We start from the raw sequence: 24,308 nt of genomic DNA, 5'->3' as shown, positions 1-24,308 counted from the left end.
GGGCATCTTTACATGTGCTTGTTGGTCATTCCCGTATCTCTTTTTCTTTTGTAATAGACTTTTTTTTTTTTTAATTTTCTTGGATTCTAGTTGATTTACAATGTTGTGTTAGTTTCAAGTGTACATAGACTTTAATTCTTAGACTAGTTTAAGGTACAGCAAAATTGAGGGGAAATTACAGAGATTTCCCATATACTCCTGCCCTACACATGCATAACCTCCCGCATTCTCAGTATTCCTCACCAGAGTGGGATGTTTGTTAAAATTGATGAGCCTACATGGACACTTCATTATCACCCAGAGTCCATCATTTACATTAGGGTTCATCCTTGCTGTTGTATGTTCTGTGAGTTTGGACACATATGTATTTACAAGTATCCACCATTATAATATCATACATAATATTTCCACTGCCTTAAAAATCCTCTATGCTCTATGTATTCACCCCCTTCCCCCCCACCCACTGATCTTTTTATCATCTCTATAATTTTGCCTTTTCCAGAGTGCCGTATAGTTAGACTCATACACTATGTAGCCTTTTCAGATTGGCTTCTTTCACTTAGTCATATATATTTAAGTTTCCTCCATGTCTTTTCATGGCTTAATAGCTCATATCTTTTTAACGCTGAATAATATTACATTGTCCAAATGTACCACAGTTTATTTATCCATTCACCTACTGAAGGGCATCTTGGTTGTTTCCAAGTTTTGACAGTTATGAATAAAGCTGCTATAGACATCTGTGTGCGTATTTTTGTGTGGGCATAAGTTTTCAGCTCCTTTGGGTAAATACCAATGAGCACGATTGCTGGATCACATGGTAAGAGTATGTTTGGAAGACTGCCAAACTGTCTTCCAAAGCAGCTAGACCTTTTTTGCCTTTCCACTAACAGTGAATGAGAGCTTCTGTTGCTCAATATCTTTACCAGCATTTGGTATTGTTAGTGTTCTGGATTTTGGCCATAGGTGTGTAGTGGTATCTCATTTTAATTTCCATTTCCTTGATGACATGTGATTTGGAGCATCTTTTTATATGCCTGTTTACCATCTGTATATCTTCCTTGATGGGTATCTTATTAGATACCCATTTTAAAAGCAGGTTTGTTTTCATATTGTTGAGTTATAAGAGTTCTTTGTATATTTCAGATAACAGTCCTTTGTCAGATATGTGTTCTGTAAGTATTTTCTCCCGATCAGTGACTTGTCTTTTCATTCTCTTGACAGTATCTTTCACAGAGCTTAATGAAGTCCAGATTATCAATTCTTTCTTTCATGGATCCTGCCTTTGGTGTTGGCATCTACAAGGTCATTACCAAATCCAAGGTCATCTAGATCTTCTCCTATATTATCTTCTAGGAGTTTTATAGTTTTGTTTTGTTTTTTTTTATAATGTGGATGTCTAGGCCAGCACCATTTGTTGAAAAGACTGTCTTTGCTCCATTTCATTTTGGCTTTTAGGAATCTGTGTCCTTTCTTTTTTTTTCTTAGCCTGGCTAGAGGCTTATTGAATTTATTGATCTTTTTAAAGAACCAACTTTTGACTTCATTGATTTTTCTCTGTTGATTTCCTGATTTCAATTTTTATTATTTCTTTTCTTCTGTTTGTTTTGTATTTAATTTGCTCTTTTAGCTTCCTGAGGTGGAAGCTTAGATGATAGATCTTAGATCTTTCTTTTCTTTTCTTTTTTTTTTAAATGTTGTGGAATGCCACGTACAGGGAAGTGTAGATTGTAGGAAAGCTCAGTGTTGTGTTTTTTTTTGTTTGTTTATTTATTTATTTATTTATGGCTGTGTTGGGTCTTCGTTTATGTGCGAGGGCTTTCTCTAATTGTGGCAAGTGGGGGCCACTCTTCATCGCGGTGCGTGGGCCTCTCACTATCGCGGCCTCTCTTGTTGCGGAGCACAGGCTCCAGACGTGCAGGCTCAGTAATTGTGGCTCACGGGCCCAGTTGCTCTGCGGCATGTGGGATCTTCCCAGACCAGGGCTCGAACCCGTGTCCCCTGCATTGGCAGGCGGATTCTCAACCACTGTGCCACCAGGGAAGCCCTAGATCTTTCTTTTCTAATGTATTTATTCAATGCTATAAATTTCCCTCAAGCACTGCTTTCACTACACACATTTTAACAAGTTGTATTTTCATTTTCATTTAGTTAAAAATATTGCTTAGGACTTCCCTGGTGGCACAGTGGTTAAGAATCCGCCTGCCAATGCAGGGGACATGGGTTCGAGCCCTGGCCTGGGAAGATCCCACATGCCATGGAGCAAGTAAACCCATGCGCCACAACTACTGAGCTTGTGCTCTAGAGCCCACGAGCCACAACTACTAAGCTCGTGTGCCACAGCTACTGAAGCCCGCGCGCCTACAGCCCATGCTCCGCAACAAGAGAAGCCACCGCAGTGAGAAGCCCGTGCACCGCAACAAAGAGTAGCCCCCACTCGCCGCAACTAGCGAAAAGCCCACACGCAGCAACGAAGACCCAGTGCAGCCAAAAATAAATAAATAAATTTATTTTTGAAAAAAATATTGCTTAATTTCTCTTGAGATTTCTTCTTTGACCCATGTGTTATTTAGAAATGTATTGTTTAATCTCCAAGTATTTGGGGATTTTCCAGTTCTCTTTCTGTTACTGATTTCAAGTTTAATTCCCTGTGGTGTAAGAGCAGGTGTTGTATGATTTTTATTCTTTAAAATTTGTTAACATGTATTTTACGGCCCAGAACACGGTCTGTCTTGGTGAATATTCCATGTGAGCTTGAGAGGAATGTGTATTCTGCTGTTGTTGGATGAATAGTTTATAGATGTCATTAGAGCCAGTTGATTGATGGTATTGTGAGTTCAACTATGTCTTTACTGATTTTCTGCCAGCTGGATCTGTCCATTCTGATAGAGGGTTGTTGAAGTTTCCATCTCTAGTAGAGGATTCATCCATTTCTCCTTGCAGCTCTATCAGTTTTTGCCTCATGTAGTTTGATGCTCTGTTGTTAGGTACAAACATTAAGGATTGTTAAGTCTTCTTGGAAGATTGTCATCTTTAGCATTGTGTAATTATTCCCGATAACTTGCCTTGGTTTGAAGTCAGCTGTGTCTGAAATAAGTATTTCACTCCACTCTCTTCTTGCTTGCTTGATTTCTTAAGACAAGTTGGATGTACTTCTTTTTTTTTAAAATAAATTTATTTATTTATTTTGGCTGTGTTGGGTCTTCGCTTCCGTGCGAGGGCTTTCTCCAGTTGCGGCAAGTGGGGGCCACTCTTCATCGCGGTGTGCGGGCCTCTTACTGTCGCGGCCTCTCTTGTTGCGGAGCACAGGCTCCAGACGCGCAGGCTCAGTAACTGTGGCTCACGGGCCTAGTCGCTCCGCGGCATGTGGGATCCTCCCAGACCAGGGCTCGAACCCGTGTCCCCTGCATTGGCAGGCAGACTCTCAACCACTGCACCACCAGGGAAGCCCAAGTTGGATATAATTCTTATCAATAGGTAAGGTGTATCTTTTTCTAGCTTCTTTGAGGATTTTTTCTTTATCTTTTTGATTTTCTGTGTTTTAAAAATCACACGCCTAGGTGTAGTTTTCTGGGCATTTTTTCTGCTCAGTGTTCTCTTAGCTTCCTGGATCTGTGGTTTGTGTCTGACATTAATTTGGGGGAATTCTCAGTCATTGTTTCAGATTCTTCTGTTCTTTTCTCTTTCTTTTCCTTCTAGATTTCCATTACACATATTTTATACCTTTTGTAGTTGTCCCACAGTTCCTGGATATTGTATTCTGGTTGTTTTCCTTTTTTTTTTAAATCAACATTTTAAAAATATATATATATTTATTTATTTATTTGGTTGAGCTGGGTCTTAGTTGAGGCAGGCGGGCTCCTTAGTTGCGGCTCACCAGCTCCTTAGTTGCGGCACTTGGGCTCCTTAGTTGCAGCATGCATATGGGATCTAGTTCCCTGAACAGGGATTGAATCCGGGCCCCCTGCATTGGCAGGTGGACTCTTAACCACTGTGCCACCAGAGAAGCCCTGGCTTGCATTATTTCTGATGAGAAGTCTGATATTAAATATTTATCTTTATTCTTTTGAACAAAAAGTGACTCTACCCACTCCCTGCTTTTAAGATTTTCTTTTTATCTCTAATTTTCCATAATTTGATTATAAGGTGCCTTAGTATGTTTTTTGTTTTAATTTTTATTTTATATTGGAGTAGAGTTGATTAACAATGTTGTGTTAAAGGTGTACAGCAACGTGATTCAGTTATACATATAGATATATCTATTCTTTTTCAAATTCTTTTCCCATTTAGGTTATTGCAGAGTATTGAGCAGAGTTCCCTTGTGCTATACAGTAGGTCCTTGTTGGCTATCTGTTTTAAATATATAGTATGGTTTTCTTTATGTTTCTTCTGTGTGGAGTTCATTGAACTTGTATATGTGTTTATAGTTCTTATCAGTTTTGGAAAAATTTTGACCTTTTTTTCAAATATTTTTGTCCCCCTTTTGCCCCTTTTCTGAAACCCCAGTTATGTGTACTGCTTGATATTGTCCCATTGGTCACTGGTGCTGCGTTTTATTTTTTTGGTCTTTTTCTTTTTTTTTTCCCCCCCTGTGTGCTTTATTTCAGGTAGTTGTTTTGCTGTGTCTTCAAGTTCACACATCTTTTCTTTTGCAGAGTCTAATATGCTGTTAATCCCATCTGTGAATTTTTTATTTTAGATATTATAATTTTCATGTCTAGAAGTTCCATTTGGTTAGTTTTTATATCTTCCCTCTTGCTCTTAATCATGTCCATGTTTGTTATGGAGCATATTTCTAATAGCTGTTTTGATGTCCTCATCTCCTAATTCCATCATCTCTCTTATGTCTTGGTCTGTTTCTAGTGATTGATTTTTAAATCCTGGTTGTGAGTCATTTTCCTGCTTTTTTTATTTTTATTTATTTTATTTATTATTTTTGGCTGCATTGGGTCATTGTTGCTATGTGTGGGCTTTCTCTAGTTGCGGCGAGCAGGAGCTTCTCTTCATTGCAGTGTGTGGGCTTCTCATCACGGTGACTTCTCTTGTTGCGGAGCATGGGCTCTAGGCGCACGGGCTTCAGTAGTTGTGGCACACGGGCTTAGTTGCTCTGCGGCACGTGGGATCTTCCCAGACCAGGGCTCGAATCCGTGTCCCCTGCGTTGGCAGGCGGATTCTTAACCACTGTGCCACCAGGGAAGCCCTCCTGCTTCTTTCAATGTCTGGTAGTTTTTGACTGGATGCTGGACATTGCATATCTTATGTTTGGGGGTGCTGCATTTCATTGTATTCCTTTAAAGCGTGTTGAACTTTGTTTTGATGGTTACTTGAGTTACTTGTGATGAGTTGGATCCTTTCAAATCTTGCTTTTAAGCTTTATTAGGGTAGATATAGAACAGGCTGTAGCCCATTACAAAGCAGTATCCTTTCCAGGACTCCACTAGATGCCCCTTTTATTAACAGGGTCTTTCTGCTCTGACTAGTAGATCCACAAACTAGTCCCAGCTGTCTGGAATCCAGGAATTGTTCAGCTTACTGCTTTCTGAGAGTTCTTTCCCTAGCCTCCACCCCACACATGTAGATCATTCTGCAGAATATTCCAGCGACCTCCTCTGCAGGTGCCCAGAATTCTCTCCGTATGCAGCTCCTTCCTCTTATATTTTGCTCTTCACATTCTTACTGCCTCAGCCTCTCTGAACTCCAGTCTCTGTCTCATCAATTCAGCAAGATTATTGGGTTCTGTTTTAGTTTCCTTTCCCTGCTTTGCGCTTGGGAATTTCCTTCAGGCAGTAAGCTCTGGCAGTTACAGGGCTCACCTTGTTTGTCTCTCTGAGATCATAGGTCTTCACTGCAGTTGTCCAGTGTCTGAAAAATTGTTTCATATATTTTGTCCAGTTTCCTAGTTTATGGTGGAAGGGCAATTTCCTTACTAGTTAATCCTTCATATGCTGAAGCAGAAGTCCTGTATAAATTTTATACTTTGCAAACTTTTTAGAATAATCAGAAGAAATAAAGTCTGTCCTTTTACCTTTTAACCAGTTCACTCCATCTTCATACTCCCTCTTCTGGATTTGTATTTGCTATAGAAGAAATTGATTTCATGTTCTGTTGAAACTTTAATGCAATATATATTCTTAAGTTATTTGCAAGTGAGTGCATCTCAAAATACAGGTTCATGCTAGATTTTAGAATTTCTTTTAATATGGTGTGTGGGGGGGTGTATATGCATGTTTTTACTGTTGTTTATTAACTAATTTCTGTCCCAAAGCTAAATGACCTTCATTCTGAGCACACTGCAGGTGAGACCTCTCTCTCTTACTCTCTTTCCACATACATACAGCACTAAAATCATTGGAGAGGCTAAGTGGCTTTTTGTTTAAGTTGCTTTGGGCTATTGATACAATTCTTGTTATTGTCACTTGTAACTTAACTCAATATTTGTTTGCTACTCTTATCTTTTTCACTTGAGTAATGCTTAACTGTAAAAACGTATAACCACATAAACAGTGTTTGACTTGCCTGATTCCCCCCTCCAGGTGGTATAGCTGTATGCTGGGAAAGAAATGCAGCCTGGCTCCTCTGAAGGAAGAACTTCGAATACAAGGGGTAAGGCTTTGTCATTACTATTCTGGTGTATCCACTTTTGATGGTACTTGGAGTATAGATAGAACTGTCCTTTATACCTAAAAGCTCTAAATGTGTTTTTTGTTTGTTTATTTTTTAATGTTGTAATTTTGGGGCTAAAGGGAACTTTTTATAAATTATTAAAATAAGGCCTTCTTTGACCAATAAGAAAAGATGGGGAAAACAGGATGAGTAGAATGTCAGAGAGAAACCAGACATCAAAAAACCTGGTGTCTGCCTACCACTGACCCCACATCTGACTCCATTATAACTGCAGAAACTGAAGCTAAGGGGCTTGTTCCAGGTCACACGTCTAGTTATCAACGAACAGCTGAAACCAGAATGATCTTCAGTCCGGTGTGTGATCTTCACTCCACTATGGTGTGACCCACACAAGTTCAGCCCCTTGCTTTTGTTTTGAAAAGCAGGTGACAAATACATACTTCCCCAACTCCCCTCCCAGTTTATGGTGTTTGGGCATGAATAGGCAGGAGCAGGGTGACTTTTACAGAGAAGGGGGTCAGATGTGGGTTCAGCGGTAGAACCAAGTTTCTGATTTCAGTTTTCTCTCTGACATTCTACTCATCCTATTTTCCCCACAACACCTTTTCTTTGTTAAAATTGTAACAGCTAGAAAGTAGTTCTGTTTTCTTTCCTAAAATCTGGTAGACAAAAGGAGACTAGATAGCTGTGTCTAGCTAGGCCTTAGAGGCTCTCTTTCCTAAACAAAAGAACATTTGAATCATTTTACCAGTGGTTCTCTGAAGGGCTGTGTTTTGAGTGTTTCATATATTGGACCTTCAGGCCAGAACTATAAATTCTCTCTTGTGTTTTATGGCAGGAAGAAAGCCCACAACTTTGTTGAGAGGTAATTTATTCATTGATTATTAGGCAGCTGTGCGTAACTGTTTTTGGACGGTAGTGTTTGTTAACTGATAAAAAGAACGACCAACATATAATTTAACATGAGGCAGGAGCCAGAAACATAGTAGAATTACTAGAATGATGAGATGCTGTGTTTGCTGGTTTCAGGTTCCTAAAGTCACCTACACTGAATTCTGCCAAGGTCGGACAATGAGGTGGGCTTTGGCTTGGAGTTTTTATGATGATGTAACAGTACCAGTAAGTAGAGACCTTCCTGTAGCTTCTCTGAATTCCAGCACATGGTGGGTTTTAGTAGGTCATAAATGAACTAAATCTGTACTGTCCTGTTTTCCTGAAGTTTGCCCCAAATGCTTATGTCAGAATGGAAAGGGGAGGGGTTGCAATGGGGAAATGAGGAGATGTTGGTCAAAGGTTATACTTCCAGTTGTAAGATGAATAAGTTCTTGGGATCTAATGTATGGCGTGGTGACTATAGTTAACAATACTGTATTATATACCTTAAAGTTGCTAACAGAATAGATCTTGTGTTCTCACCACAAAAAAAAAAGTAATTATGTGAGGTGATTGAGGTGTTAACTAACCTTATTTGGTAGTCATTTCATGATATTTGTGCAACAAATCATCACAATTGTACACCTTAAACTTACACAATGATATATGCCATTTGTACCTCAATGAAGCTGGAGAAAAAAAAAAAAAAAGAATGGAAAGTGGTTGTAAACCAGACATGGTCCTGGAAGGCTGACCGTGGTGACTGTGGAACCTTTCTCTGTGAGTTTGTGCAACTCATTGATTGTTACTCAGCAGACATAAATGAATTGGAAATGCATCTTTTAGGAATTAAAAAATTCAGGTACAAAAACTTTGTGGGTATGATTATTCTGTTAGATATTCCTCAAGCACTGAAATTGAAGTCTGTTTATTTTCTCTTAACACTGCTGTTTTCCTAGAGTAGCTATCTCCTGGGGTTCCTGGTGGATGTAGAAATTACCATTTGGGGTTGCAGGCTTTTGATGTGTAAAACTTAGAGATCATTCCAGTGAAGGGTTCTGTCTCGGCTTTAAGATTAGCACTGGAATACTGATCAGTTTTGAAGCTGGGTGATAGTTCATTACCCTATTTTGTCTACTTTGCATGTGCTTGAGCTTGAACATTCTTCCGTAATAGAACGTTTTAAAACATGATTTGTTCCACAAAATTCTCTTTGTCCTCTGTGCTGCTATATGCAAAAGAAAAATGTTTCTGAACTGCTTAGACCGAATAATTTTTCTGGGCCGTGCTAAGAGGTGGTAATAGAATAGCATCTGTTTGTTCTCACATTTCCCTTGGAAGAATGATTGACTTACTGTTGCCTGGAGCTGTCCGCCTTAACGTTCAGGCACACGTTGCTCAGCGTGGGCTGCTTCTTCCCACAGTATTTACGGAGGCCTAAATACCTGGTATTTAGGTATTTAGGTACCTGGTACCTTGCCGTCTCTAATCCTCTGTCCACACCACAGGCTTGTTCTGGGTGCTCCTCTCCCAAGGTCTTGGCCACGCTTGGTCTCCAGAGCCTCTCTTAAATGTTGCTGTGTCTATGAGGCTCTTTCCTTCTCCCATAGGGCAGAGGAGTAGAGACATGTGCAGAAGTACAAGGGGATGATTTGCAGATGTTTCTGAATACATGAGCTCAGATTTGAAACTGAGCCTTTCCTTCCTGTGCTCTGCAGCTAGGTGTGCTGCTGTACTGAAATAAGTTTCCCAGTCAAGTGTGATTGGCCTGCCGATGGAAGCCTAGACTTGCCTCTGTGCCATGCAGTAGGGTATCTAGAGGTTTGTGTTTGAAATTCTCACTGGTTAAAAAAGATGGTTCTGCTTTTTTGACCTCCCTGAGGGATTATCCTTTCTGTTGTCTTCTAGAACAACACTAGGGCTTTCCCACCAAATGGTTAAAATCATTAGTAATGTCCTAGCTTATCCCTGTGCAGACACTAACAGCTGCAGGAAAATGGAACTGCACCTGTTTCCAAATGCTTTCTGTTTAACCTGCTTTCTGCACTTGTTGGTACCGCAGGCAGAAGAGCTGGTAATGAGCTCTGGCACTCTTCAGGCCATCTCAGGGACCAGCGTCACCCTTGCCCTCTTGGATTAGTAGCTATTTCAAATCAGAGTATCAAAGAGCACTATGTTTCTGGGTAGCAAAATCAGCTTACTTTCCTTGCTCCCTCCCTCCCTGTCTTTTAGGCTGTCCTTGAGCCCTGTTCATAGTTTCAGCCATCAAAGAATGCCTCTTGCTAAGGGCCTCAGGTTTCTCCCATGCCAGTGTACTCATCCCTCCCCACCACTACCCCCAACCCAAAGTTGTTAATAATGCATTCCCAAGTGTTCCATTAGGTACACTTAAACTGCTACAGGGAAATTGGCAATTTCTGATTTGTGGTAACCCAGCAACAGTTTCTTAGCACTGGTGCCCTTGATCAGCATCTGCTTTCCCAGGGGTAGTCCCAAGGCACTCGGGACGTTTTTAGTGGACTGTCCTCTTGGTTCTCCTTCCCTCTACCTGGACCTCTCCCACTCCTTGCTTTTTGAAATGGTCACCTCATTTCCTCCTCTTGCTCCTGTCAGTGGCGGGGAGGGAGGAGGATATGCTGCTTTAGGTGAGGAGAGGAAGCCAAGGACTAGAGCTAGTTAAGCAGAAATATTGACCTACTTCCCCATCCCACCCCCACTCCCGCCTTTTTAGGGTAAATGTGCAAGTTACTATGGCAACTAATGTTTTCACTTATCTCAGGCCTACTGATTCGTTTCTGTTGGTGCTGAATGCTGAAAAATTCTAATTCACTTCTGATTCAGGTGCCCACACTAAGCCCATTGCTCTTGTCTGGATTTATTTTAACAGCAAAAAGATGAGTCCTAGTGTTGATAGAATTTTGTACATTCATTTCTGACTGATGACAAATATAAGGAAGCATATTGTAAGGACGGTTCTTTACAGAATTTTAACAAGCCACTTATAATGCCTCTTTGTCCGAGCTTCTCCTCTAGTTGCTCAAGGCATTATTTTAGGTTTGCTTTGCTTTGCTTTCAGAAGTTTGACACTTGTTAAAAGAAAAAGGGAAAATAACGTAGCCGTAGTAAATTGTGCACTCTTGGTCTGAGCATTGCCCAGCATTTTTTTTTTTAATTTTTTTTTTATTATTATTTATTTATTATTTTTATTTTTGGCTGTGTTGGGTCTTCGTTTCTGTGCTAGGGCTTTCTCCAGTTGCAGCAAGCGGGGGCCACTCTTCATCGCAGTGCGCGGGCCTCTCACTATCGCGGCCTCTCTTGTTGCGGAGCACAGGCTCCAGATGCGCAGGCTCAGTAGTTGTGGCTCACGGGCCCAGTTGCTCCGCGGCATGTGGGATCTTCCCAGACCAGGGCTCGAACCCGTGTCCCCTGCACTGGCAGGCAGACTCTCAACCACTGCGCCACCAGGGAAGCCCCACCCAGCATTTTTTAAAACCAGGAACTCTGGTTTTAAAAAATGACCTCCCTGGGTTCAAGACATTTCCTTTGAGCCTGGATCTTTCCTGTCTAGGGAGTGATAACTAGAGGGCTTTTTGGAGAACAAGTGGAGGGAACAGGTCAGATTAATTACATAACCTTGTTAGTGTCCGAGTGGGGCTCTTCTGATAGTGCTCCACGTACTATTCCACAGCTTCTCAAACTAATTCTAGACAGAGGAGGAATTCCGTGTTGGTGCCCAGGGGATGACAGTTGGGGGCAGATGTAAGGCTGGTACTTCAGGGTTCTCTCTCATTTTAAACAGAGCTGATCTGCTTTTGTCAGTATTATGTATTAATTTTATTTATTGAAAGGATTCTGCTGTTAAGACACGGTTAGAAAACCAGTACTATACCAGACTGTATAGTGTGCTATAAAACAGATGTGATGGTTAGGGAGCTGAGCTCTTGACCAAAACCAAAGCTAAGGCTCCTCCTCTTAATTACTTTTCTTATTAAGTGTGATGTTCATTGTGATAATACTGAAGGAATAAGATACCATTTTCTGTACCTTATGGTGATTAGTTTTATGGGGGAGAAAAACATGTGAAGTATTGATAGAAAATTTTATATATGAGTAAGTAATGAAATGAATGGCAGGGACCAGAATGGTGTGGACTTAGGGAGTTCAGAAAAGGAAATGGTTCAGGCTGGGCTAGTGTGAGAGGACTTCACGGAGGAGGAATTGTCAGTGTCTGACTCATAGTTGGTGCTTGATAAGTATTTGTTGAATGTTAAAAGGAATGATGTAGGACTTCTACTAAGGAGCAGCATTGCAAGCAGGACGTTAGTAGGTATAGTAGATTTAAAGCAGTGGATATAGTGCTTTAAATTGTGATGTGAATGCTTCACACACATTATGTCATTTTATTTAAACCTGACAACAGTCGAGTACGTGGTATTATCCCCACTTCCTAGATGAGGAAATTGGAGGCTCTAAAAAGTCAGGTTGGAGCCCAGATTAGTCTGATTTCACAGCCTAAGCTCCTACTCACTGTACTGCCAAAGGACTGCCTTTTATTCCAGCCTAGCCATATATTAACCTACTCAGGCAACCCTTCATCACCTTGCTTATAGGCCATCCCAACAGCCTTCCATGTAACAGTCACTTGGATTCATCCTAAACTCACCATTCAAAGAATGTATAGCTCCTCAGTGGCTCCTTGGGCCTCCCAAATCTGTCTTTGACTTTCCCTTCCGTCCTAATTGCTCCCTGTTTTCCTGACTGTACTGTCTTCTACGATATTAGAAGTCCACGGTCTTCTCATGATGCCAGAGCCATAACTGACTTTGTACAGCCTTTGCTCACAGCCCTTTCTCTGATCCTTCCCGTGAACTTCCCTCCACTGCAGCCCAGCTCAATTCCAGCTTCTGCATAAAGCCTTCTTAACCATGCAGCCCATAGACATCTCTCTGGACTTACCTCTTTCAGTCATTTGTATTCTGCATGAACTTCTTTGTGACCTAGTAGTTTGTATTGGTATTCTGTTTAACTGTGGCATGGTGGATAACACCAAAACTATTGCATAGTGTATAGAAAAAGCCTTTTGTGTGCTGGCCCCTGTCTAGCTTTATGTTGAGCAGGTTACTTTTCTAAGTTTCAGTTTCCTCATCTATAAGATGGGGGTAATAATAGTACCTACCACATAGGGTTTTGAGGATTAAATATAATTAACACAGTGCCTGGCATATAGTAAATGCTCAGTAAAATATATTGTATTGTCATTCCCTACCATTCCTTCTCACCCACCTCCATATTTGATGCCCCAATAATGTTGAGCTTCTGCTCTCTGATCCCTCTCCAAGAGATTCCTCTCTGACCATCAGACTCTCATCTATCAAGTTAGTTCAGATACTGCCACCTGTGAAGTTTGCCCTCACTCTTCCTAAATTGATACTGGGATCCTGCTCCTGTGTTCACTATTCTTTGTCCATATTGTGTCTTCTATGTGGCATCAACCTAGTATAGTGTCTGGTCCTCAAATAATAATTATTAAATGAATGAAAATGAAGGAATAAATGATGTGGTACAGTGATTCTCAGACTTTTCGACTGAAGTATCAGCAATAGGAGGAAATGTTTTCTGACAAATCCCTGGGCATCAAGGTGACAATAAAGAATTTCCCAGGAAGCACTCTGTACTCGTGAAGTCTCTTCTTTTCTCTTTAATATGCATTTGAATTTTGTATTCTATTCCATAATATATATCTTTGTTTTTAGTTTTTGAAGTTAAATAATTTTAATATTGAGTCGATTGACTGTCTAGGAAGACACCTAGTATTTACCTATCAATCACCCACTTTAACTGTTGACAGCTCATGGCTATTCTTGTTTCATCTGTATTCCATATACTCCTTCCCACTGCCCTGATGATTTTGAAGCAAATCTCAGACAGTATATTATCCATAACCGTTTTCATATTTATCTGTAAAAGGTGAAGATTCTTTTAAAAAAAAATAACCACAATAATTCATAATTCTTTCATGTTGGCTGTACAGTTGATCAAATTTTTCTTACTGTCTCAAATGTTTTAAAGTTTGTCGAACTAGAGTCTTACTAAGTTTTACGTGTTGCAGTTGATTGATATATCCTTTGAATTGCTTTTAGTCTGGTTGCCCACCCCCTCTTTCCCCCTTCTCTCACCCACTCCCTTGTAATTTATTTGTTAAAGAAACTGGGATATTTGTCCTATAGAGTTTTTTACATCTGGATTTTTCTGAGTTCATCTCCGTGGTGTTAGCATGTTCCTCAGACCCTGTCTTTCCTGTAAATTGGCAGTTAGAACCAGAGACGTGATCAGATATTGTACAGTCTTGATCGGAGGGGGGGAGACTGCTTTCTAGGTGGTGTGTGGTATGCTTCAGAACTTCCATCAGGAGGCACATAATGTTTGCTTTTGTCTTCTTGCAATGTGAGCAGTCATTGATGATCATTGCCTGGATCCATTAATTCATTTAGAGTTGCAGAATGTTGATATTCCGATTCTATTATTCCTTCTTTATTTATTGCTAAAGTACTTACAAAGAGAAACTTCCCCTTATCAATTATTTGGTTACGTTGAGGTACAGTTCATCTGGTAAAGGCAGGATAAATGCTTGATTATTTTGCTTTACTTTTCAGTTTCAAGAATAATGAGTTAGTGGTTCCCTAGCATCTCCCAGAAGTGACCAAAGAGGGTGGTTTAGGTTTTGTTTTTAGACTATTATGAACTCATGGATTTACACTTCAGTATTTTTCAGTCTGTTACACTTATTATCTTTATTGGTGCACAGATTATGTCCCATCTTTGGCCATGGAGTGTTTATTCAAGTTGGATGCTGAGTCGTCTTATCATACTAGGGTCTTGGGTAGCTCCCTTGCTGTCTAGTATGACAGGTTGCTCCCAGTTCATATTTTTTTTTCTTCCCCAGAGCTGGCAGCAACTATTTTTCGATTTTCTTTTTAAAGATAAAATACATCCTAGTTCAGACTTTCTATTTAGTTTCTACTTAACTTCACCAATTGTCTGTCTATGTCTCCTGTTGAAAAATTCCATGCCAGAAATCTCAGTCCTTGACCATAATTAATTACTCATTTGTTTTGGCCCATGATACACCACGGCAGTCTCAAAGTTATCGTCACCAAATGATTTGTGAAAATAGCTTTTTTTTTTTTTTTTTTTCTCCATTCTTTTGTCCTTGGGGACTGTCTCATGATGGATTTTAAAGTCATTTGGAATGTTTCCTTTTTGTGGGTTTATGCCACCAAGTCTGTACACAGTTACGTTCATTTGTTTCATTCTACTTCATACTTTTAGGGATTGCCTCTTTTTGTGCTATTTAATTTTGTTTTGTAATTGTAAAAGATATTTACCCATGGTTTCAAAATCAAATATTGAAAAGGATATAGTTAGAAGTCTAGCTTCTTTCTCTTGTCTCTTTCACCCCAATCAATCCCTCTTCTCCTCGGGTTACTGTTTAAACAATTTTATAATTTATCCTTCCATTGTTTTTTGTTTGTTTGGTTGTTTTACTACAAAGAAATACACATGTAGTTATAGCCGCCCCTTCTTAGATAGGTACCATTCTACATAAACTTTTCTTCCCCTTGATTTTTTACTTTTTATTGTTTTTGCATATATCTAGGAAAGATTACGCGGACATTTTAAAAACAGTAACCTGTCAGATTAGGTAACAACAGAAATGCCACTGGGCTGTTAATAAGGAAGCCACACTCTTAGACAACAAAATATTTTGTCCACTTCATGGCAGCAGAGCTGATACACATTTGAATAAGGCAAGATGGTCTGACTGTCCTTCCCAGTGCACCTCCTGTGTGTATTCCAGCCAGGTGTCAGTGTTGGCTGCTTGGCTTTGTTTCTCCATAAATGACAGCCTGTGCTGAAACAGCTTACAGACATTCTGCTTGTTCCTGGAGGACCTGGGGCAGTAGCCATTCAGAGTATGGGAGAGCAGGGAAGACCCCAGTGCAGTAGCCAAGAGCACTCCTTTCCCCTCCAGACCATTCTAGAAGCTGCTTTGTCTAAACGAGGAGGCTGTGGCTTCATGCTCAGCAGATCTTAGTGATTGACTCCCTTCTTTTCCTGCAGATACGAGGGAGCTCTTAAAGCTTTCATGCAGCCTGTGGCTTCATTGGGAGTTTCTGCGTTAGCTGTAGTTAACAGCAGAGCTTCAGCAGCATAACACATGCTACACGGAATTGTGTCAGGTTACACCTAATTTGAAAGTCTCCTGACTAATTGTACCACTGAGATCTAGAAATTAATGTAAGAGTGAGGATTTAAGAAATTTAAAGACAGCTCTGCTAGGTAAAGCATATTTTAAAAATTGAAGAACTGTTTTTGTCCAATTTATGGTTTCAGTCTAGTAACACTTGACGCTCCTCCCCTGTTGATTTTTATTCATTGAATCCTTGCAGTTCAAGCAATACAAATTTACAACTCCCCACAAAACTTCTTTCACATTGTAATTTCAGGTGGGTAATACAGTAGTTCATCTTCTAATCCAAAACCAGTTGTAAATTCACCTTCTGATTCTTTCAATTAAACTGAATTAACCATTGTAAATTATTGATTTTTAAATTTATGCTTTAAAATGTTGAATTATTTATGTTACTTTGTCTTCTAAACTATATTATGACAGTTTGAGTGTAGAAGTCTTCATTGAAAATATTTGTGGTTTGAGATTTAAAAGCATATTAGCAAATTAAGATCATCTCAATTGGGGAAAAACAGACAGCCTCTATTTACTGGTGTTGTAACAGGGTATATATACAGTTACCTACTGTTGAACCTGTGGGGTTGAATTTAACTATTAATTTCTTTAAGACCTGCTCCTGTATTTTACTCTGGCCCTGCCTACTAAGAATTTACAGTACGAACGAGAAAGGGAGAGGAATGATTGCTATAAAACTTTGATAATTTCTAAAGTATAAATAATCTGTCTCTTTGAGTGCCTACCTAGTTTCTATAATAGAGTAAAACTAAAACAATCCTGAGAATATGTGTGTGTATTAAAACAATTCACTAAAAATCTTCAGAAATACCAGGTTTCTTGATTGACCATTGTATATGGAACACTGGAGCCAGGATGCAAGGTAAAGGATCCATATATGAGATAGAGAAGGTTTCATTTTAGTACTGGTGTAACAAGGCAATAAACTGTTTCGTTGTTTCTGACTCCCTTAGAACTTGTAAAGTGGATCCTTGATAGAGCTCTTGTTAAGTTTGGTGAGGATGCATTTTTCTCCTTTAGTTCTAGAAATGATGATGAGTCCATTCTTACTGTTGGAGAAGAATAGTGCAGGAAATGAGAAACACAGCAATATCTTCACTTTGCTGATTGGAATTTGTGAGCACAAATGATTACCACCTCTGTCAGAAGAGAGATGGGGCGTTATCCTTTTAGCAATATTTGTAGATGACCTTTGGTGTGCTGTCAGGGATGGCCCTGTGACGGTGACCTTTCCATGTTAACAGCCTTGGATGTCAGGAAGTGGAAAGGGAATCTGATTCTTCTCCCCCATCCTCCTCCTACAACACCACCATCTTTTTTCACCCCCAGCTTAATAATCATATCTTAAGCTCCTTAGTGCAAAATGTTAGGCTTTCTGTAATTGTAGAAATTATGTTTCTTATGCTGGGTGATTGAGTAATAACAATACTACTATCTTCATGTCAACATGAATTTGTCTCATCTTGTCTGAAACATTAACTGAGCAAGTTCAGACTCAGGGCTTAGAGTCCACCATTCATTTCTCAAGAGCAGGCTTCTGGCTCATACACACACCCTTTGTTTTTGGTCCTTTTCTTCTAAGCTTGTTTTCTATTGTTCTTTAATTTCCATTTTTTATTAGTTAATATCTGGTATAAAGAGAAAATGTAGATTGTTTCTAAGAAATACCATCTAAAAGTTTTCTAGCATAGAATAAACTGGATATTTTGTTGTGTATGTGTGGGGTAGGGAGTTGCTGGTTAGCTCCTATAAGGCCTCACCCAGTAACTGGACCTGACTGTGTGTGTATATGGACATGCTCTGTCACTGTTTCCAGGCAGAACTGGAGTTAGCAGCACAATTATCACAGGCTTTTTTTTAGGAAAAGATCTTCAAAGCTGACTAGGTGTTTCCTTTTTTTGAGCCTTTCTTCTTATAATCCTGCTCATTTTGACCCATTAACCTTAGAATTAGCTTAATTTTTTATAAGTTTTGATAAAAGTTGTCTACAAGTCTGTCTCTTAAAGTATCCATAATATATCTGGTCTTAACTGAGTCATTTAAAAAAATTTAGCAAGTTTTTACTTTAAAGAAATAAACTTTAAATACAGCAGTGTCACTTGGTTTTTAAAATGGAACTTGAGTCCCTCTAGTGGGTAGAGTGTAAATCACTTTCCAAGCTTGAAATTTAAAGAAAGACGACAACGTTGAGTTATGTGGAACCAGCTTTCAAATCCACTGTTCTCTTCGGTACTGGTGTCCCCTCACCCCAGCTGAGAGGCAGTGCTTAGCTAGCCAATGGCTTGGCCCTAATGTTAACCAAGATTCAGCGTCCTTTTCCGCCCATGCAATTCTGGTGGCCCTGGTCATTCCTGGCATGTGATCTCACAAGCTGTGGCTCACCAGCTGCTTTCTTTCAAGCCTTGGCAAGTATAAACTCAGGCTACAAGGTGGTGATGTTAAGCCATGCATTTCTTTATAGAAAAGAACACAATGCCCTTGGGGTCCTTGAGGTGCCATGAAAGAAATACTTGCACAGGCCTGTTTTGGGCACAACAGGTAGATTAAGGACATTTAATAAGTGGGGGAGTTACATCCTGATAGCCAGAACACAGGCAACATGGTATGGCAGAAAAGAACCTGGCTTTGGGGTTCAAATCCTAACTTGACAAATACTAACTGTGTGACCTGGAGCTGATTACATAGGCTCTCTGTATCTTAGTTTTTCCCTTCTGTAAAATGGGGAGATGATAAACCCATTTTGCAGGGTTGTTTTGAGTATTAAAAATAAATATGCAAAGGCCTTTGTGTTTTTAGTGCTCTGTGATTGGTAGCAGAGGTCATGGAAATTTCCCAAGCTGAATTCATTATAAGGCATGAGATTTAATTATTTGGATAACCTTTCTTCTTCTCCCATGCCTTCTTTTTCTTTCAGTCACCACCAAGTAAGCGAAGAAAATTAGAGAAGCCAAGGAAACCCATTACGTTTGTAGTATTGGAATCTGTGATGAAAGAATTATCCCTCAAAGCATCGTCTTTGGGCTCTGAGACAGTGGAAGGCATAGTAGTTGTGACAACATGGATTGAAAAAATTCTCACCGATCTGAAGGTACCTGGTTAATAAGCACATTGAAGAAGTACTTATAATAATCTCTTTTTTCTTTTATTTTTTTCTTCTATTTTTGAATTTTTAAAAAAGTTTATCTTTGGCTGCGTTGGGTCTTCATTGCTGTGCGCGGGGCTCTCTCTAGTTGCGGGAAGCAGGGGCTACTCTTCGCTGCAGTGCGCGGACTTCTCATTGCAGTGGCTTCCCTTGTTGTGGAGCACAGGCTCTAGGTGCGCGGGCTTCAGTAGTTGTGGCACGCGGGCTTCAGTAGTTGTGGCACGCGGGCTTCAGTAGTTGTGGCACGCAGGCTCAGTAGTTGTGGCTCATTGGGCTCTAGAGCACAGGCTCAGCAGTTGTGGCGCACGGGCTTAGTTGCTCCGCGGCATGTGGGACCTTCCTGGACCAGGGCTCAAACCCGTGTCCCCTGCATTGGCAGGCAAATTCTTAACCACTGTGCCACCAGGGAAGCCCTCTTTTCTTTTTTAAAAAAGAAAGTTCTAAGGAGTTTTCAGAGGAGAAAAGTGATTTCCTATAAAATTCTGTTTTTCCTCCAAACAGGTCCAGCATAAACGAGTTCCCTGTGGAAAGGAGGAAATTAGCCTTTTCCTAACAGCCATAGAAAACTCCTGGATTCACTTAAGGAGGAAGAAAAGGGACCGAGTGAGACAACTGAGAGAAGTTCCCCGAGCTCCCAAGAACGTCATCCAAGCCTTGGAAGAGAAAAGGTCCCCCGCTAAGGAGTCTGGCAGCAGCCAAGACTTGGCTCATGGTCCCCAGGAGAGTGCTCTGTGCGGGCCTGCTCTACGGGAAGACGAGTCTGCCACTGTGGAGGGCCATGGCCCAAACCAGGACTCGCTTTCCCAGGAGGAAAACCCAGAACCCATGGAGGATGAAAGGAGTGAGGAAAAGGGAGAGATGGAGGTTTGGGAAAGTTGTAAAGGCTCTAGTAATGGAGCCCAGGACCAAGAGGCTTCTGAGCAGTTCAGCAACCCAGTGTCTGAAAAAGGGAACCATCTCCAAAGAGCGGCTGGATGTTACCTATTCAAGTGTTTGATAAACGTTAAGAAGGAGGTAGATGATGCCTTAGTTGAAATGCATTGGGTTGAGGGCCAGAACAGGGATTTGATGAACCAACTTTGTACTTACATACGTAACCAAATTTTCAGGCTTGTTGCTAGTTAACTCCAAACTTCTTGCACAGTAAAGCAGCTTGCTTTGGAGTGTAGCCTGCGGGGTGGCAAGCTGAATCCCACCATTGGCCCACTGGTAGCATTATATGGAATTATCTGAAACAAATTAATCACTTTTAAACACCCCCCTCCCTTTTTTTTTAAGTTAACAGGGCACTGTAATATGGTAGTTCAGAGGAAGAATTGTGGTTATTTGCATCAACAAAAAGCCATCAATAAACTCATAAGGGATTCAAACCTGACTTAAGCTGATCACCTTAGCTTTAGACTGGTTTTCTGAGGCCGAAAGGATTATTTTTGCAGTCTGATCCTGGTCAGAGCTTACAGAGCATCATGCTCTCTCTGTCACCCCTGGTTGCTTCCTGAGAAGGGGTGACTTTCTTAACCCCCTGGTGGAGGTGGTATACCAGGTAGCCCTGTACCTTCTTCTAAAGTCACCTTTAAGACTGAAGACTTTGGGTACATATAATTGATGACCCCTGTGTCAGTCCTGAGAAGGGAACTGGCCTAATGGTAGGTGGCGGGAGAGTCAGGGAGAGAAAGCTCAGTAATGCCAGGAAGAAAGGCCAATCAGGAAGCGCCTGGAAACGTCGGAAACATCGGCATATTCCTGACTCTTGTCTGTTTTGATGTTGGTTATTTCAGAAACAGAATTAGGGAAGCAAAACTGCCAGATGTGACTGAGATACAGCAGAATGAAGCCATACCCCTACCTCCAACCTGTTTAAAGTACTATTTTGTAGCAGTTTTACTGGTGTGTGATTTTTTTTTATTTGTTTCGACATTTGAAGTGGAGCTAATATAAGAGTATTCAGAATTGAAAACTGTCAATCCTGTTTGAATCCTGGGGTTGGGGAAAATATTTTCTTGGCTTTGAATGGGTAAGTGGTTGATGATTGAAATAAAAATGGAGCAAGATAGTTATGTGTAGTAAGTTGCTTAAGAAAGTCTCATCTATTGGCAGATAAGTTGTCGCTGATCAAAGACGGTTTTTTGGGGTTCCCTTGTAATCCCTTCTGTGTTTACCTGTTACCATTGGAGAATTCTAAGGTTGAGGTAACCATGGTCTTAAAACATGTTTCTAATTGTAGTGTCAGGGCTCGGCAGGAATGTCTCCGGAAAAGGAGTCTCTCTTTTATTCTCTTGGTGTCTCAGTTATCCTCTGCTGTGCTTGACTTCCATGGCTTGATTTTACACCAGCAGCCTAGGGTTCTGTTTAGCCTGAAATTTCTGAGTATGGTGCCAGAGCTCCTTGCTATCTGCAAAGAAGACTGTGTAGTTAAGCCACAGTTTTAAAAGGTGGCATTGGTTGGGGCAGAAAACTGATGACCTTGGCATACTTTGGCAGCACCTAGACCAGCCCCTCAGCAAAGATACAGGAAATGGAAATAGGACCACATTATACCTCCCGGTGGCCGTGGAGACAGAGCTGCAGAAGAGAACATATTAACCAACCAGTGTTCTTAACCTGGTCGTGGGCCTCTGGAGAACCCATAGCCTCCTGGATTATTTCCAAAAGCTCTGGACATGTTTGGTTTTTCTTTCTGGAGAGAAGGGTCCCTGACTTAGAGAGAGCGGTTAGTAACTCACTGAGGATTAGGAACCACTATGCTAGTCCAGCCTCTTCTTTGACAGGATAAGGAAACCAACACCCAGGGTCCCACAGAGCCAAGATTCATTGCAGGGCCCTAGATTCCTGTGCTCATCTCCTGTACCCACCCACACCATCCTGCTCTGCTTACCTCTTAGGACACATTGGAATCATATGCTGGACCCAAACCTAGTTTATATCTTCAGAAAATTTTAGGATAAGTGAGTTAGGTGACAACCATTCACTTGATAAGTGGTCACTAAGTATTTGCTTGTTTGTTTCACTATAAAAGAGTAGTGTATGCTCATTATTAAAGATTTGGAAAGATGAAAGAAAACAGCTTCAAAATCACCCCTAGTCTCAACCTTCTGAAGCACAGCCACTATTGGTATTTTAGTGTTTCCTTCTAGTCTCTAATCTCTTTCTGTAGATGGGGTGTGTGAGTGTGTGGGTTCAACTTTGGTTGTGTTGATGCTGTATATTCAGTTTTATATTATGCTCTTTTCTCATCTGATGTCTTGTAAGTATTTTTCCATGTTGTCACAGGAGTGCATTATTTATGCTCCTCGCCTGTTCAAGATGAGCTTCAGGCGCAGTATTAGCCTTTGTTTAAGTCTGATACTTAGACGTCTCCAAAGAATCCTCTGTGGACCTGGAGGCACAGGAGACGTGTCTTGTGTCTATATGTGTTTGGTGCCCCAGGTTTAAGGCCTGGTGTCATGGAGGACGTTTTATAGGTGTTAAGCTAATGCTCTTAGAATTTAAAAAGTATGTGACAACAGAAGCTTCCAGTGCCAGAGCTGTGAGTGCCATTTTTGCATTTGTGTGTCTTCATTTCCTTCTCTGAGTAGTTATTTCTATCTAATGAGAGAACATTGAAACATTTTGAAAAGACATCTAAAAATTCTTTCACTTATGCATATACTTACAATGTGTGTGATATGTGGTAGCCTACACCTCTGATATGGGGAAAAGGAATTTTTTTAGAAGAAATAGGTTATTGACCCAGGTATCATAATGTTGAGTGATACTTGCCGAAGTGTCTAGAGGTCAAGTTCATGTTGATGGATTGGTATGGAATTCAATCTTTGTGGTATTATCTTAAATTCTATTCTGGTCCCTTGCATTGGCTTCTGATCTCTTGATAACCAAAGTGGGAACAGAAGCTGAACTTGTTTTCCAAGGAGGGGAATAAGCTGCTTTTGTTCTTTGGAATCTGCTTTGCTTCCAGCAGTTTGGTCCCTTCACCCCACATCGTTGCCCAGGTATTCACACGCCAGAGCATCGCTGCTTGTCCTAGTAGGGTTAGTGTCTCTGTGTTGGAGTTTCAACTGATCTTAAGGGTGCGTGTGGATTACTTAAAACTTTAGTATATATTTTTAAAAACATGAAACCTCTCTTCTCTTGATAGAAATCAAAGCTTACCATGTGAGCACACCAACTTCTAAGCTCTGACAAGTAATAAAACTGCAGGGTGTGAAAAAGATGCAAAGGCCTGTAGAAAATTCGAGGCCTCCTGTAAGCCCCTCCTTCTTACTTAAACCGAGGCATTTTCCTCTGTAGCCACATGGGGGCGTATTTGGCCCTTTTATCAACTTCACTGTGGCGTGGATAAAATTGTGTCCTTGGTATTGTCTTGAAATACCCAGTTGCTACTCAGATAAATATTTTTATGGAAGCAAGTACATTTTAACATTAAAAAAAAATCAGAGAGATAAAAGTAGAAAGAAGGAAAACCCCACCACCCTGCAGTCTGGGCATAAGCTTTCAACCTTTTTATGTTTCTTTATGGTACCAGTTGACTTGTCCTGCTACTCTAAAATATATCCAGGTTGGGTCAGTCCCTTGGATCAACTTTTTATTGGTCTCTAGTTAATGGGGGTACCAGAGGGGGATGTTTAGTGATTTTAAATAGTAACTTTTCAAAAGCTTTTTGTTGCAGGAAGAGTAGTATAGAGAGCCTTAAGAAAGAAGCTGCTTTCAATCTTCTTTTGTCTTTTAATTCTTGTTTTGGTTTATCTGGCTGGCTGAAGAGCATGCATGTGCTGTGTTATTTACATAAAACATTGTCACAGTTGGTTCTGTGTTGGGTATATTATACAGGTTAGCTGGGCCTTCTTTCCTACAAGAGGTGTTTCTGTGTGGAACATGTCTGTCACTAACCCTGGGTCTGTGTGGGCTCAAGGGGGAGCTCCAGCTGCCCTTATTTTTATGGCCCAGGATCAGATGTCCTAGGTGGCCATGCAACAGACCTGTATATTAGGAGGAAGAAGGTCCAGTTTGGAAAACTAAGGAACCCTCTGAGAGAAGGAAGGTCTCAAAGGTGCAGCAGTTTTACAGCCAGCCAGGAGGTGCCCCTAGGAAAGGGATGTGACCACAACTTTTTTGGAGATGTTAATGCTCAGGAGAATCAGTTTGCTGAATGGGCACTAACCCCAGGAAAACCCAGAAGAGGCTTACTAGTGAGAATGGATTGGCCTCTGCCTCTTGGAGCAGGGCATTGATGGTCTTGAACTTTCTAATGCTCCCAAGTACAAACCTCTTGGTGCTTGTGCCAGTACAGTATTAGAAAGCCCTGCATGGGGCTCACCCACGAGCAGCAGGGCCTCACACACATACCAGAGAGTTCCTGCTCTGCTCTGTAAAGACATTCAGATCCTCTGCTGTGACTCACCCAAA

At 40.7% G+C, this 24,308-nt stretch overlaps 1 protein-coding gene across 2 annotated transcripts in view; it reads left to right on the top strand.

Moving 5' to 3' along the window:
- The window catches only part of METTL16 (methyltransferase like 16), a 60,991-nt gene extending 37,876 nt beyond the window's left edge, over positions 1 to 23,115 (top strand). The window contains exons 7-10 of one of the 2 annotated variants that reach the window (XM_036836549.1): positions 6,534 to 6,603; positions 7,654 to 7,743; positions 18,678 to 18,851; positions 19,407 to 23,115. In XM_036836549.1, the coding sequence (XP_036692444.1) occupies positions 6,534 to 6,603; positions 7,654 to 7,743; positions 18,678 to 18,851; positions 19,407 to 20,030 (958 nt within the window). In that variant the 3' untranslated portion in view covers positions 20,031 to 23,115. The remainder of the gene's footprint in view (positions 1 to 6,533; positions 6,604 to 7,653; positions 7,744 to 18,677; positions 18,852 to 19,406) is intronic. The other variant, XM_036836550.1, reaches the window with a different exon arrangement.
- Positions 23,116 to 24,308: the final 1,193 nt, after the last annotated feature.

Source organism: Balaenoptera musculus, chromosome 20 (genome assembly GCF_009873245.2).
Source record: "Balaenoptera musculus isolate JJ_BM4_2016_0621 chromosome 20, mBalMus1.pri.v3, whole genome shotgun sequence".
Classification (NCBI taxonomy): domain Eukaryota; kingdom Metazoa; phylum Chordata; class Mammalia; order Artiodactyla; family Balaenopteridae; genus Balaenoptera; species Balaenoptera musculus.
Note: the sequence above shows the minus strand (reverse complement) of the source record. Positions and strands in the feature narration are given on the sequence as shown.